Raw genomic sequence first — 16,070 nt, forward strand, 5'->3', positions numbered from 1 at the left:
AAAAACATCCATTCAAGAAAGAAGTGCTGTACCTGGATGCTGGCACTGTGATTCGGCATCCCAGAAGACAGAGAGATCAAAACTGAAAAACAAAAAAACCCGCATTAAAATTAGCTATATTTATTTAGAAAAGCCAAGTATAAATTAAGTAAAATTTAATACACAGTAGCCAACCTAAGAGTCATATGAAAAAAGGATTCATGGTATCACTTCAGAGCTTTCTAGCTGACAGACAAAAATCACAGGCTGGGTACAACGTTAACAGCTATCATGTCTCAGATCAAGCAAGGCCCCAAGACAAAAATAACATTTGATAAAATAAGGGGGAGCTGTACAGACAGACAGCTGGGGAAGCTTGGACAATGCACCTTTTCATTCTGCTTTGCTCTTACTAAGGTTCTTAGTTTTTAACTCCTTCCATCTAGCAGCCAAAACACTATAAAATCAGCGGGGATCTGTGTTTTCCATTTCCCATGGAAAAATGTGGATTTTCCCCTTTATACGAGGACAAACCCAGATTTTCCCTTTGAAGCAGGAAACCAGAGCTGTGGGGAGTGAGAGGAGGGTGATTGGAGGCCGGGGGCACCATGTGCATGTGCACAAGTGCACACACACACGTGGCTGGCAAGAAAGTCAGGCAGGGAGGTGGGAACAGCCCTGCAGCTGGATACAAGACTATGGGAGGGGGAAAGGGGTTGGAGGGCCAGGGCTTGGAGATGATCCGGGGACGCCCATTGGCAATGCATTGGAGGGCCAGGGGGTTTCTGCGCTGACAGCAAGGCACAGGGCTGCAGTCTGGCCAGACCAGCACAGGGAGACTCAATGCTCCTGCAGTCACCAGAAGCCCCTCAAGCTGTGCCACCATAGCCGCCGAGGTGAGGTGCCCCCTGCCCACCTGGCAGCAGTGGTGGTGTAGAGTTGTGGTGCCATGCCGCCCCCCCCACATACACTGTGGAGGCATGCAGAAAGTGCCTCATCTCAGTGACCATGGTGGAATGGCTGGCACAGGGCTCCTGGCAGCAGCACCAAGTCTCCCATGCCAAATCTCAGCTGCTGGGCCATGGGGGTGGCTCCTGCCCAGTTGCTGGGCCATGGAGGTGGCTCCTGCCTGGCCAGGCTACAGCCTGTGTCCCGTGCTCCGCTGTTGGTGTAGAAATCTAGGGAGGCATGTGCCCCCCTCTCCATTTCCACCCCCAATGCATCACCAATGGCATCATCTATGCCCACCCACCCGCTGCCCCACACACCCACCTGGTGCAGGGGGGAGCTAACAGGAGGGAGCAAGTCTGGGGGTGGGCAGGGAACAAGGGGCAATGTCATGGACCGGCTGCTCAGCACCACAAAGCAGCGGGGGAGGGAGGGGAGGGAAGGGGCAGTTGCAGCTGGACCCATGTCCTGGTGAACAAAGGGGGCAGGGGGAGCTCTGATTTTCCATGTTTTAAAAAAAAATGCCAAAAATTATAGGCATTTAGTATTTTTTTTTTTTTTTTTTTTTAACCAGAGAAAACCAGGATCCCTGGTCATCAGTGACTACAGCTGAATTTTAAGCCTAGTTTCCTAAGTGAATGAGATGTACACAGAATCCTGCTCCAAGTAATTATATTAGACCCAATCAAATTAGAAAGAGTCTTAGAGGCCAAAGCCTTTGTGTAGCTCTGGCAGTGTGCAACTCCCTGGCGGAGAAGGTGGAGACACCGTGCTTTGCACCATCACAGTGTAGACTTCTCCATAGCAACAGATAGGTCATTAAAAGGCAGACAGAAACCACCTCCCTTGCTGGACAACACATTTTCTATATCACATCTTCCGAACTTACTAATTTTTATTATTTTTTCCCTCCTAATAACCCTGCTAAGCCACATTTATGCAGAAGTCTGCAGAATTCTATTTGGCTGATGCATAAAGAGGACCGCTGGTTTAGTCTGGCAGCCTGAGAGGCAGCTCTATGGTTTTACATCATAAGTACGTGTTAGGGTTTTGTAACTCGTTGTAATTCAAACGTTCAACAGGCTTTGATGAATTGTTTCTGCGAGTCTGAATTTCCCTTTTAACTACAGCAAGGTGCATCACAGTGGGAAGTTATCTTCTTTGTCTCAGGACAGCACTCTCATATCCGGCAATAGAATTCACATCGGGTTGCCAGGGTCATTCTCTACCACCAAAACTTTGCAAAGCAGAGCTGGCAGAGTGGCTGAAAAAGATGTTTCCTCTCTTCTGAGGAACTGCCTCAGGGTGCCAGGTCTCTATGCCACCCTTCTGCAGGATCCCATGCTTAAAATTTCAGAGCCTACTGGGTTAAAGGGCATTTAGAAAAACCCTTGAGAAAGATCAGAGGATCTTAGCCAGAGTTGGAAACAGCTAGGAAAACCCACACTGCCTTCTTTACAGGTTATTTCAGAGTAAAACCAGATCCCAACTAGCTTCACAATTAAATATAAAACAATTTCACTTTAAGATTTTCTGAAGCAGACCACTGAACTATATTCCTAAAAAGACATGCTAGAAACTAAACTCCTGTTTTCAGCAGTCAGGTTATGAAACCAGAACTATTTTAAAAATCCTAGGCATTACTTGAAAGTTGGCATATTAGTTTTATTAATGCTAGCTTTTAATTTTTTCTGTACATTGAGCAAATTAGACACATACTTTTGAAAAAGTGCATCCACTACCTATTGGTAGTAAAGGGTTTCATTTATGTAGTGAAGCACACTGAAAAGACTGCTTAACACAATTTAATTTAGTTATAAAAATTAATGAATAGACTTTATGTAAAAAAGGGATTTTAGAAGTGGTGTTAACTGCGACTGAAGTTAATGAAGCTCTTTTCTGGGTTAATTTCAGTTCTCACCTGCTATTACTGTGTTCACACATTCATACAGAAGAGACATGGCTGAGGTGCTGAAGTGAAGAAACAGAAATCAAGTATTTTAGAGAAATAGAAAAAATATATCACATTCTGAAGCGTTCTCAGCAACATCTTTGATCTAGTTAACACCTTTTATTACACAGGAAATTGCCAATCTTCTCTCTTCTCTATATACCTTTAAACTAGATGAAATAATTATTATTCTCCAAGTTGTTCAGCGGTCAATCTTCACCCAATGTGTTTAAACTTGGGGAGACATTGATGGTAAAAAGCTACTTTCGATCCATATCCCCGATACATTCATCATGTTCTGCTTTAAACCATTTCTTCTCAAAAAACAAGGAAGTAGTAGCAACATCATTTGAGGAGGTGAAAAGGGAAGCAATGACTCAAAGGCTCAGCATCAAGAACAAAATACTGAAATGACAATTTGATCCTTCATCCAATAATCCATGATATCCAAGGCCTATATATGGAAGAATCCCAAAGAATCTCTCCTCCAAGACAAATCTGCAGTGCTCAGAAGCTGATTCTTTCATGCATTCACTAGTATATCTCCATTACTCACCTCTACAAGGCAACGGTCTGCTTTTTTTTTTTTTTTTTTTTAATACACACCTTATTTTCCCAAACTCCCAACATAAAACATCAGTCTGTTCAACACCCCGCACAGGAAGTGCTGTTCTGAGGATCTCAAAAACATTTAAAGCTGATGTCCTCATTTATCTACGAGGAAAATGAGACTGAGAAGTGAAGTGATTTGCCAGTCGCACAGCGGGCACATCTACATGTGGAATTAATGCGACTGAGTAAACGTTGCACACTAAACTGCTCTCAGGCACAGCGTCTACACATGCACCCGGGACAGAAGCAAATTGAGCCAGGGAGGAACAGCTTAGATCAGGGCTGTTCTGCCTCTCTGCAGCACCCAGGGGAAGCTCTGGGCTCCAGCTGCCTGAGTGCCAGAGGGCACGGGGGTCAGCCCCAGGCTCTGGCTGGCAGTGACAGTGTGGCCCAGGGGGCAGCCCTGGGCTAACAAAGGGAATAGGGGGTAGGGGGCGAGGTCAGGATGGGCAGTGGGCAGCTATGTGTCAGGCAGGTGGAGCAGCTGGCTGGGCCACAAGGCTCATGCAGCTGCCAAGCTGTGGGGCTAGGGCAGTAGGCAGAAGTGTGGCCCCCTGCTGGGCTGGGTTGGCTAGGAGCAATTTACTCCCAGGTCAGCATCTACACATGTACTGCTGCACAGTAAATAACTCTGCAGTAGGATAGTACTTGTATTTGCAAGTACTACCCTGCTGTGGACGTCATTAGTTTCCTGCAGCTTAACAACTGCATGTGTAGATGCACCCACCATGACTGACAGTGATACAGGAGCAGAATGCAGAGGAACAATCCATCAAGGTATTGGGCTAACAATTCCTGAATTAGCAGTCACAAACGATACTGAAAGTGAGTCGGAACAGTTTCTAGCCACTCAGTATGATAAAAATTAGGACTTTATTTTATTTTTTCTGCATAGTTAGTGGTGTGTGGCAAGTGTCTTGATGGACAGAATCATGGAAAAATAAGTCTGGAAGGGGTTTCAAGAGGTCATCCAGTCCAATCCTGCTCAGAGCAAGACCATCCCTATCTAAACCATTCCAGACAAATATTTGTCTAACTTGAAGTTATAAAGTTCAATGATGGAGTTTCTAGCCCTGCTCTAGTGTTCAACTACTCTCACGGTTAGGAAATTCTCATGGGTGAGGCTTGACTAGTGCTGAACGGAGTGGAAGAATCACTTCCAACGACTTGGATATATTAACAGGAGCATTATATGCAAGTATGCGATTAGCTTCTCGTTTTTTTTAAAGCAACAATACTACATTGCTAACTCATTCAGTACGAGACAACTACGCCCCGGCCCCTTCTCTGCAGTACTGCAGCCAACCCAAACTGCTCCACACTTCGTATTTGTGTATTTCTCCTAAGCCTAGTACTTTGCACATTTTCTTATTGAAATGTCAACCAATATATTTCATTTTTCTAATTTAAAATCAAGGTCACTTTGACTTTTCCTCCTGCCCTCTAAAGTACCTCCTACTCCACCTAGTTGGTGCTACATACAAATTTAATAAGTGTACATTCAGTCCCAGACTACAAATTATTAAGGAAGATTTTGAGTAGTATGGACCCAAGACAGACCTTTGAGGAGCCTCTCTTGATACCTCCTCCCAGCAAGACATTGAGCTGTTGATAACTACTCTGAGCACAATTACCCAGCCAATTATGCACATGCATTCAATTAAATGACACTAGACTAGGAAACGCCATGATTGATAAGATGGGAACCAACCAGACTTTAGGTTACAGTCCTCACAAATAATTAAATGAGTAACTAGTGGGGGAGCAGGGTGAGGAGGTGAGAGGGAGAGGGGTGCAGATATACATACTGTCCATCTCGTTGCTTTTCTTGGAGAAGTACTAAATTTGTATATTTGCCAGTGCTGCAATGAACTGAACCCTCTTTAGGTATTTGGATGCAAGCCCGCTGGCTGTTCGAGAGAAAGATGGGTTACAGCAGACATTTTCTTTCCTTAGCCTACACTTAGTAACAAATGGGCTTCTCTTCTAGCAGCATCAACTGTGAAGACTAAAGTAGTTTTCGATTAAAGTTATTAACCACATGTGTAAGAGAGTAACAGCAAGTGAATTAGCCATCAAGAGAAAAGTTCAACACTTAGGGCCTGACCTCACTCAAAAAATTTAAACTTGAGTTAATCAACTGGGAGTTAACTTGAGTCATCTCATTTATACATGCCAGTCTGGATATTCCAGACATACCTGTGGTTTACCCATAGTTCGCCTGAAGCCTATGGTATAGGTATAGCTCCTTAATTAGCAACTGCAAGGCAAATTTGATGCAAATGCATTCCAAAGCAACTCTGAGATTCTGGGGCCTGACCCACCCCCTGGGGACAAAGTCCACCTAAGGGACACACTGTGACAGCCCTCCTCTCTTGGGTAGAAGTAGAAGGACTACCTAGAGAGCCAGGACAAGCCAGAAAGTCAGCAACACTGGCAAAGATGAACCACTGCAAAACATCACTACAGCAACTATCACTTGGGGACTGGTATACAGTGCTCAAAACTAAAGTCAAATCTGCAGTACTCCTGAGGGAAGATGGCAACAGCAACATCACCTGTCCTCACGAGGGAAGAATCTACTTAGGATTCAACCGTCTTTATATATAAAAAGATACAGGTCAGGACTTCCAACCCCAGCAAGGATGAAATTTGGGTCTCTGTGCAATTATTCTGGCAGAGTCCCATCTCAATCATGTTATTAACTAACACTGTGTTAGTAACTAGAATGCCTTTAATTTTATATTTATTGAATTGGTTAACTGTTATATTTCTGTTCAGGAGCAGATATGGAGACTTAAATGAGTGGACATAAAACGGTTTGAGCAGTTCTCTGTCCCCAGTCATGGAAGATATTGAGCATATACACAACAGCTTGCCTGACCCATCTTTCTTCTCAACAGGAAGAGTCTGCTCCTCATGCGTATGTGAATCTTAACGGATTTTTTTTTCCTATGACTAGGGTTCCTAGAGTTATGCACTTCTTTCCAAAACCAGCCACTTTTTTGGATACCAAATTTAAGAACAGGACTTCTTTCCTAAAGCAGCCACTTTTTTGGATACCAAATTTAAGAACTCTCATAGGCCGAAGCAGAGGGGACTGCAAAGGGAGCTTAATGACAACGAGACATCTTCAGCTTCCTTTGTCCAGCCTGTTAATGTTTTATTATTAGACACCAGCTGGGGAAAACATTCAAGTCAAATCTTACAAAACTGTCATGAAACTTTTCCAGCCTGGGCACAAGATATATTCATCTGCCTTGCAATAATGGTTTTAGGAGTATAAAACATGAAGTTTACTTATAAGACCAAAAAAAGCTATGAACCATGGGAACATGAGTGAAAAAAAAGGCTGAGTGCTATGTACATGCCTTTTATAATCTAGAGTTTTCCTGTACACTCAAAAGTAACCTCCAGCTTCAGGTAAAGAGGGAATAAAGTGGATTACATTAAAATTCACCTTTTGTTCACTTGCACATTGGCTAAAGTCCTGCATTTCCAATGACTTGAAGATATTTTTTTTTTTAACAGATATTTAGTTTCATTAGAACTTTTCAAAAAAGAGCTGCTCTAGTGTAATTTTAATTTGATGCTTGGAACCAAGACTTCCCAGATGCAAAAAGACAAGCTCTGTAAGTGCTAGCAAAGTAGCTGCTGAGCTATATGAACTAAGGAGAAGAAAACAATATATTTTTAAAACTTACCTATGTATGAGATTGGTCAGTGGCTCAATCAGCTTTTTTCCCAGTCTAGGTTCTAATGGAGTAAGAGCACCAAACTATTTGGAGGTTAAAAAAAGAAGGGAAAATTAATTTATCAGCACATTTTCAGTAGAGTAAGACAAGAGCTATTATACTTTGTGTTGTAACTGATAAGAAATCTACATTAAGGAAGATGCGTTTTCCACTGGCTCTCATCTTCCCTCCCATTATAAGAAATGTCTGCTTCTCTTCTCATCCTTTTATTCAGATGTACATGTAATTATGCCTCCAAGTGATAGCTTTATTTTCACACCCACACTGCTGTTAATTAGAATGCAGCCCTGAAAACACAGAAGAACTAGGATACTTGCCAATTTTATAATTTTAATGAGGACCCAATTATTGGTTGATGATGTCATCAACTTAAAAAAGAGCGGAGCGAGGGAAAGGTAATTCTTGGGATTGCGTCTGGCCAGCTCACAAATAACATTTACTGCAGCGGACTGTACACCTGGGAAACAAAAGTAGGAGAGAAGGAGATCCAATCAGTAAACTGATTGCCATTTGCTTTCCAGACTCAGCCCCCAAACAAGAACAGCCTTACACTAGTATGGGGCTGTGGTTACTGCTTTGCCTCATTTCCAAAGACACTAATTCTCTGGAATGAACTGAGCTTCTGTATTTTAAGGTGGATCTGTAAGAGATGTTTTAAAGCTGAAAAAATGGTACAAACTCGTTTATGACAAACAGGTGTCTGATTTTCTGCTTGCAAGTACCAGGGACATAATTCCCCATCTTCCCTGGTTTGAGAATTTATTGGAGTGGAAGGAGCAAGAACGATGCTGCACCATTAGTACTCCCACATAAAAGATCCCAACAAAACCTTCCTGTCTCTAGAGTGTTCCTTATTCATTTAAAATTAAACATTAGCTGTAAAACAGTCCAAGTAAAATCCTTTCCTTCTCAGTTGCTCAAATCTCACTTGCCTGTTTCTTAGTTCATACTCTTTGCAGTTTTCTAATGCAAGATACAAGTAAACACATTTTTGAAAAGCCTCATAATAAAGCATTATGGCAGATTTTTTCTCTCTTTGGATGTTACTTTTATAACATTACTAGCAGCTTTCTTACATCTCATTGTAAGGTGGGTTTTATACAGTTTGCCAACCAAGTTACTGAATCTGCTTTCATTCTCTAACTAAACTTTATTGAAATTTGTTGGCTTGCACACAAGGTGGAACTTTTTAAATAGACAAACTGCATTTCAATTCAGCAAGGAAAGATAGCCATCCTAACTATGTGTTTTGGAAAGACTATAGGAAAATGAATATTTATGGCCAGCAACTGCACGTTTTCCATTCCACCACTTTTAAGCTGCACTATGTGTGACACAGTACGGATGAATTCAAGAGGCAGCTTAGGCCTCAAAATTTAGAATTAAATATACAAAAAAAAAAAAAAGAGATTTCTGTTGAGCTATGTGAATTTTTTTAACTATATTTTATCCCTCAAAATTGCAACCCAATCACTACAATTTTGTGCTAGCAAATAAGCATCAAAAACTTAAATTCTTAAGAGTCTTTTCATTAACCAAGCAAATAAATGATAGAGCATAACACTCAGCAAGTATAAATACTTTTTCTGCATTAAGATTAAATCCACTATTTCAGTTTCAGTAATTTTGGCTTGGTTCAAAAACAATCAGCTCTGCAGTCACCATCCTTTACTTCCTATAAAAACTGACATGAACCAACAACATATATGTTCCTTTTAAACAATTTTAAACAAAGAATTTATCAAAATTCACCAACCAGGATCTGGATCCTCCAGCTTCTCTTTAAGGCGAGGGAATGCAGGACGGAGGGACTCTGGGTATTTCAAAAACACTTTGTACATGATTAACACTGCCTTCTTCCTGATATAAGGCTTCGTGTGAGACATCTGTTGGAGAAGCAATTGCGATCAGACTCCTAACATGTTCATATTCCCACATGTTCCTTCTGTGGTTGATGTTTTCACATCAACACCTACAAAACTTGGTTCTGCAGGGCCTCTTTCTGCAAGCTGCTTTTAAGACTTTTACCATTTAAAGAGAACAAAGTATTGTCACACAAGTTAAAAACAAATAATGAAAGTAGTCCCTTTAAGCTGACCAAGGAGATGCAGTTTACAGGAGACCAGTATTCAAGGATCAGCAACAGAACTCCCCACTCTGAATGTATGGTGAAGGTCTGCCTCTAGCTTGCCATTCACCTTGTAGAATACGAAGACTTCAATTACTATCTTTCAGTCAAGCACGCTGCATCAATTAGTGACCGCAGTGAAATGACTGAGAACAGGGGAATAAAATATTCTAGAGAAAAATCTGGTTAAATCGACATCTTCATTAAACACATGGATAACTTCTTCACCATTATGTTGATAATATTTTAAAGATGTATAAAAGCCAGAGTTCATTTATATGTATTACTTTACCCTATACGACTGGTTTGGGTCAGAATATAATTGCATCTTGGTTCTGCAAACCCATCTAAATCATCTAAGTGCCGACAAGACTTCAAAGGGCGCACAAAATAAAAGGAGGAAAGTACCAAAAAATCCCCACTTGTGTCAGAGAACACATCCTGGAGCAGAAACATCATCTGTTAGGTTCAAGATTGTTTTCCTCCTGAAAAACTAATCTGATCATTGTAAGGTGACAGAAGTGACGTGGAAAGCTGTATTACCAGGTCCAAGCAATTCATGCTTAAAAAATTGCATCATGTACTTGATTCAGATGGAAAGTAGTCCCATTTCCAAAATGTTTTAAACTGAACACAGGGAGCACAATTAGTTTGCTGATTTGGGACTTGGACTGCCAGAGATTAATGCAAATTATAGCAGTACAGCTCTCAAACACCAGAAGTATTAAAATGAAAATTACAACTGTTTCAGGCATTGTAGTCCTACATACTATTGGGAACAGTACATTTATAAAAACAGCTTAAAACACAGTCTAGCCCCCAAGAAATCCAGAAATAGGGAGCTAGTTTCTGTCTCAACTCACCAGAGTCATGATGTCATTTGCCAAGTCCCTGGCAAGATCTGGAGTAACAAAACAGGACAAGCCAGTCAGTGCAACTCCAGTATCATACTGGTTAGGGCTACTCAGATCCTAAAAAAGGAGAGAGAGGCTCAAAAACTTCTGATTTATTCAAAGGTAATTTAGGATTAAGAGGTATGAACATCTAAAAATAGGGCACTTGTATTCATTTAACATACCAACCAAGAGTTTCATTTTACTGGGATACCTGTGCCAACTATTTACTCTATCTATTGCAAAAATGTCACCCAAGCCCTCCTTGCTTCTCCCTTGAATCAAAATATAGTTAGCCACTAGTTTAAAACAGACTATAGTCTGCATAAACTACCAATGCAAAGACTGAAATAAAAGTATTTAGAAACATCACGCTCTTGTGACACTTCAGAAGTGGCATATGCCTCTGGAAAAAATGGGAGTTTTTATGAATATTCAAAATCTTAAAAAGCAGAGATAAAATCTAGACTGTACTGAAGTTACAACAGGGGTTTTAATCACCAACTTCACTAGGGAAGAGGCTTTGACTGCTCTTCAAGACTGTATCCTGCCTTAACCTTCCTGTGTGATTTGTGAATAAAGGTTGTCTTCAAAGTTTTTGTTAAATACAGTTTTGCCTTCTCAGTAAAGACAAGCTACCAACTAAGCTGTAGAATGCATTTTATCTAATTTTCTCTGTATTTTGTTTGAATTCAACGTATTATATCATCTTTCAGGTATTTCCAAGCTGTTAGATGATTGTTTAATAATATAGTTCTGTCAATTTATTCCATACAAAGATGATAAAAACAAAACAATCTTGGAAAAAGGCAGTATTGCAGGATCAACCTTTAATTACAGTAATTAGGGAACAGAAAGTGTTAATAAACATGGATAAAGTTTTGCTATATGAACCTGCAGGTTTAATGTTCAAGTCTTCCATGTCTAATGATAGTCTGGGGTTGAAGTGTCAAACACTTAAATCTTCAGGACAGCATGACATTTGCATCTCATTTTACTAGCCTTTTGCAGGTGGAAGAAAAAGATTAGGTTCTGTAATGAGAATAGGAAATCCACCTTTTGAATAAGTGAAAGCTCTAGAATTTGTTCTGAATTGAACGTCTTGTGGGAGGCGATGGTCCCTTCTTAAGTACATAGCTGCTAGGTCAATGAAGCATGCAAGAGCCTAAAGAAAGATGCTTTTAGTGCCCAAGCATCCACAAAAAAGGAATAGCCTGATAACACAAGCTGTGATTATCTTTAAAAATATAGTAGAGTTCCTATAGCAAATAACCTAAATGTCTGACTATTAAAAAGGAAGCATTTGCCAGACCTGAGCATAGTTTCAAATAAAATAAAAAGAAAAGAGCCCTGGGTTTGTAAGTTAGAGATTTAATACAACCATACTTTGTAGATTCTCTGAAGCAAGTAAAAGCCATGTTCAGCCATTTGTATGACATGGGGCAGTGTAGATTAGGACCTGATCAATTTGCCCAATCACTTAAAATAATCAGCCATTTAAAAAGTATATTAAAAAGTAAAATTAAGGTAGCATTGGTTTAAGTTTTCAGCAGGTAGATAAGGAAACATGGAACTGCATTAACCAGGAAAGGAATGCAAGTGACAAAATTTAGTGCTGTATCAACTAAAAAAATAACAGAACAAACTTGAATAGATGAGTACAAAAAAGTAACTGATGCACACGGCTGTTTTTTCCCTTGAAAAAAAAACCAAGTGATTATGCAAGTGACGGTCAAAGATTTGATCTGATAGTACTGGAAGAAACACAAATCCAAAGAGCAGATTTATTGTAGTCAGGGTCCTCACCCAAATTCCTTCCCTGTACTAAGACATTCCGACTATTCAGTAATCTTGTGACATTGTCCAAGATTGGGATTGTTGCAAAAACTTGTGGCCTTCAGCAGTCCAAAGGCTGAGCATAGCAAAGGCATAGATAGCTGGACAAAAACAGCAGCAAAATCTTTGGAGAACAGCAGTCAAGTTTTTTGATCACAGACTTTGATATCAAATTGGATTAGGCTCATAAAGAATTCAGGTTCTGCATTAGCCTAGAGATGTGGAGATAATTTAAATACCTTAGAGAAACAGAAAAAATTCAGACTGAAGTAGCAGCTTACCTTGCGGATCTGATTGGTTGTCAGCATAATTACATCAGTCCCTTCATGAAAGCACTGAGAGGCAGCTAGGTAACCGATTCTCTACACAGAGAAGAAAAGCAGAGGGAAGTGAGTCATGTATGCACATCAGCTTTCCACAGTCTTCAGATGATCAAGTGGTAGCTCTGATAATACAACAATACAAAAAAGATGAATAATTATGCCAACAGAATGTCCGTCTACCAAGGAATGAAACAACCTACTTGAGACGGTACTTAGCCCTTGCACCAACTCCTTGTTTGGTCTTGAACAAGCGGCTTTACTACATACAAAAAGGACACAATATTTAGCTCCTTCCAAAGGGTCTGAAAGCCACTGATACAATAAACTAAGGTGACAATTGGTGCCAATCTCGCTAGAAGGACCAACAGTTTAATGGGACAAGTAATGGGACTGATGCCTCCCCTTCCCCACAAGGGAAGAGAAGGCTTATCAAGGAGGAAGAAAAGATTGCATTTTTGTGGAATGAGGAAGAACATTTTAGGGCTGCCAGAATTCGTGAGCATTTGCAAATAGTAAACTGATTCTTAGGGAAAGGTCACCTTAGCTACTCAGTTATGCAGCAAATCATATTTAGTTCTTGCCTCATGCCAGACAGAATGATAGGGGCTTTTGGGAGCAGGGGACCTATGTTCTGGACTCTCATGCATTAACTTCTAACCAAAACTAGAGGCCTCTCACAGTTTTCTTAAGATGCCCAGTCCCCCTTCAACAAAGCATCTAAGACACAGGGCAAGGACAAACACCCACGGAAAACAATCCCAAATCAAAAAGAAAATACAACAGCAGAGAAGCTAGCAGCAGCCTTTAAAAAAAAAAAACCCAAAAGAAACCCCACACTGGGTTATGATAAAACAAGAACAGACCCTGCAAAAGTGGTAGAAAGTAATGCTGACAGGTTATAGCTCCTGGATGACTTGTGCAATCAAATGCAAGATAACTTTAATTGGTATTGGTAAATGCCATCTATAGAAAGATATCAGGATATCCATAACAGAGCAACAGAAACAGCTTGGCTTTAATAGTCTTCAATTCAAAGCCAACTTACTTTAAATGTAAACTTTGATGCACTCATCACTTCAATTATATTGAAAGCAGCCCAACTGATGTCATAGCCCAGCATCTGTAACTGTTAGAAAAGAAGGCAAAGCATCATTCTTTCAAAATGCAAGACCCAATACTACCAGGAAATGAAATGAAACCTGAAAATACAGTATTGTAGAAATGAGAAGTCATAACTAATTTCACCTTCCCCCACCCCAGAAAATGAAAAAAGCATTAAGCTCCAAGGCAAAATCCTTTTTAAAAATCGAGCAAGTTCAAGAGTGTTAAAGCAGTTTCATGTGCTACACTTGCTGCTTTGTGCTTTTTAACAATTCTTTTCCCAAAAATATATCCCCTCCTCCAAAACTGCCTGAAATGCCTGCACAGAAAAATTTAAAGTAGAAAGGACTGTTAAACAGTCAAAAAAAGATCTCTCTAACATTTCAGATACAGTTATCTTAAGGGCTGCAAGAAACTACAGTAGGTAAATGTTTTTCAACAGGTATTTCAGCTGATGTCTCAAGTGCTTTCAGAACATACTATGATTAAATTATCATTAACATTAGTAAAACTAAGTAAAGAAAGATATAATTCAGGCAGGCAGTAGCTAGAAGTTAACAAGGGAGTAAAATGAAAGGTACTGGTACATTTTGCCCCAGCAAGGCACTTACATATGTAAGTTTGCAGACAGCATTCGCTTTCACTGCAATGTTATCCTGCTTCAGCTCCTGCTTGATCTCATCGATGCACTGGGAGATGTACTTTGCCTGAGGGAAAAGAAGTGACATCCTGTTATTAGGGACTACTTCATTTTGCATTCTTCCATTACTTTAGCAGGATCCTACCTTAACTTGTTTGCTTATTTGGAATCTGTAGCAAACTGGACAAACATTTACTACTGGAAAAAAAATCATTAAACTAGTGGGGGACAAGCTTTTTGGCAGGTGTGCCATAAGGGGAGCTCCGCACTGAGTACCACTAATCCACTTCCCAATCTGTTGCTCGGCTTTCTGCTCCTTGCTCGATTATCCCCAGCCGAGTTCCCTGCTCCCTCCCCTCTCTCTGCTGCACTGCACACGCTGAGGCTGAGTGCGCTACTTGTGGAGTTGGAGTGCATACTACGGGTTAGCCACCTTACTATTAAACAAACCATTATGCTAAAGATTACAACGAAAAATATGGTGAAATGTGTCTAACAATGTTTCAATTCCTGATAAGCCAGTCAGTTGCACCCAGAGCCACCCTGTTTTTAAAATGTGTTAAACAAGAATGAACTGAAGGTTTTAAATGTTTTTAATCCATCCATCAATCCAGTTGGCTACTCTTCTTCTTTACCCATTTATATTTATTCTACCACAAACATGCACATAGACTTTGATTTAAAGTAGAACCCGTAGCTGGAGCAGTTTGTGCTATAATTTGGGTATGTTACTCACATACTTGTTTACAGGAAGATAAGCTCTTACTGATTAAACCTTAGGGTGTTTCTAATATTTAAAGCAGAAAGAACAATCTTTAGAACATGACAGATGCACCACGTTATTCACAACTGAAAATAAATTAACAGATTGAGAAACCTGGTCAGAAATAGCTGAATTATCTAATTTGAATGTGCAATTCTGCCTGGATGTTTTTCTTACTATTGGTAGTAGCAACATTAGATATGGAAATCCAATACTCTGACATTGCTTAACATCTCTCCCCTGCAACACACCCTTTTTTTTTAAAACAATGAATGACTCTATTATCTTGACTGTTTCTTGGCCTCTTAGGATGTGCCAGAGCAATACTCATGCTACAAGTCATGGGATATAGCCATTAGACATTGAAACACAGAAGTTTTCTTCTTTATTAAATGACAGAACAAGTAAAGATACACATTTGTAGCATAGGAATATTGCCACTGGCTCAACACCCTTCTCAACATACGAAGAAATGAGAATCCAAACTTTATATTACAGGAAGAGAAAAAATGGAAGTTGATTGCTTCTGATTCTAGTCAGCAATAAACCTCACAGTTTTGTAGCTTACTAGACCCTGGCCACTGGCTACCGCACAACAAGAAGTTGGGGGAGAATGAAAATAAATTTATTCTCCCTCCCACACATCCCCATTGGGGGGGGGGGGGGGGGTGGGAAGCAATGTACAATACACTTCAATAAAATTGCCCTATACTTAAGCCAACTGTTTAAGACGCATGCAGTAATCTAAAACGCATTTCTAATTTTCCCAAAATATGCAGGAGTTCAGCACACTTCTACCCACCCCCAACAACCTGGAGGCCTATGTGCCCTGCAGCTACTTCCTGCCACTGCCAACAGCGCACAGCCCCAACCCTGACCCCAGCCTACCCCGCACCCACTCTGAACTTGCCCTGGCCCAAGCAGACCAGCTGGAAGCTGCCCACACAGCCCTGATGCAGCCCACCCCATGCTGAGCAGCAGCAGGGTGTGTGTGTGTGTGGGGGCGGGGGGTGCCCCCTCTCCCCCTTGCCACTGCCAGGCTCTTCTTGCTGCACCTGCCCAGGCTGCCCCGCAGCTTCTCTGCCGCTGTCACCTCCAGGCCACCCACCAGCAGTAGCAGTGCAGAGAAGCTGCAGGGCAG

At 40.8% G+C, this 16,070-nt stretch overlaps 1 protein-coding gene across 3 annotated transcripts in view; it reads right to left on the minus strand.

The window, feature by feature from the left end:
* The window catches only part of AP3D1 (adaptor related protein complex 3 subunit delta 1), a 72,094-nt gene that overhangs the window by 30,641 nt on the left and 25,383 nt on the right, over positions 1-16,070 (minus strand). The window contains exons 2-10 of one of the 3 annotated variants that reach the window (XM_014526539.2): positions 14,138-14,233; positions 13,471-13,551; positions 12,384-12,464; positions 10,237-10,344; positions 9,002-9,131; positions 7,563-7,702; positions 7,195-7,268; positions 2,849-2,898; positions 33-82 (exon numbers count right to left, since the gene is read on the minus strand). In XM_014526539.2, coding sequence (XP_014382025.1) covers positions 33-82; positions 2,849-2,898; positions 7,195-7,268; positions 7,563-7,702; positions 9,002-9,131; positions 10,237-10,344; positions 12,384-12,464; positions 13,471-13,551; positions 14,138-14,233 — 810 coding nt within the window. Of the gene's footprint in view, positions 1-32; positions 83-2,848; positions 2,899-3,484; positions 5,205-5,298; positions 6,481-7,194; positions 7,269-7,562; positions 7,703-9,001; positions 9,132-10,236; positions 10,345-12,383; positions 12,465-13,470; positions 13,552-14,137; positions 14,234-16,070 lie in introns of those variants that run through there. The other 2 variants (XM_025193593.1, XM_014526540.2) reach the window with 2 other exon arrangements.

The sequence above is a fragment of the Alligator sinensis genome, unplaced genomic scaffold, assembly GCF_000455745.1.
Source record: "Alligator sinensis unplaced genomic scaffold, ASM45574v1 scaffold1960_1, whole genome shotgun sequence".
In the NCBI taxonomy this organism is placed as follows: Eukaryota; Metazoa; Chordata; order Crocodylia; family Alligatoridae; genus Alligator; species Alligator sinensis.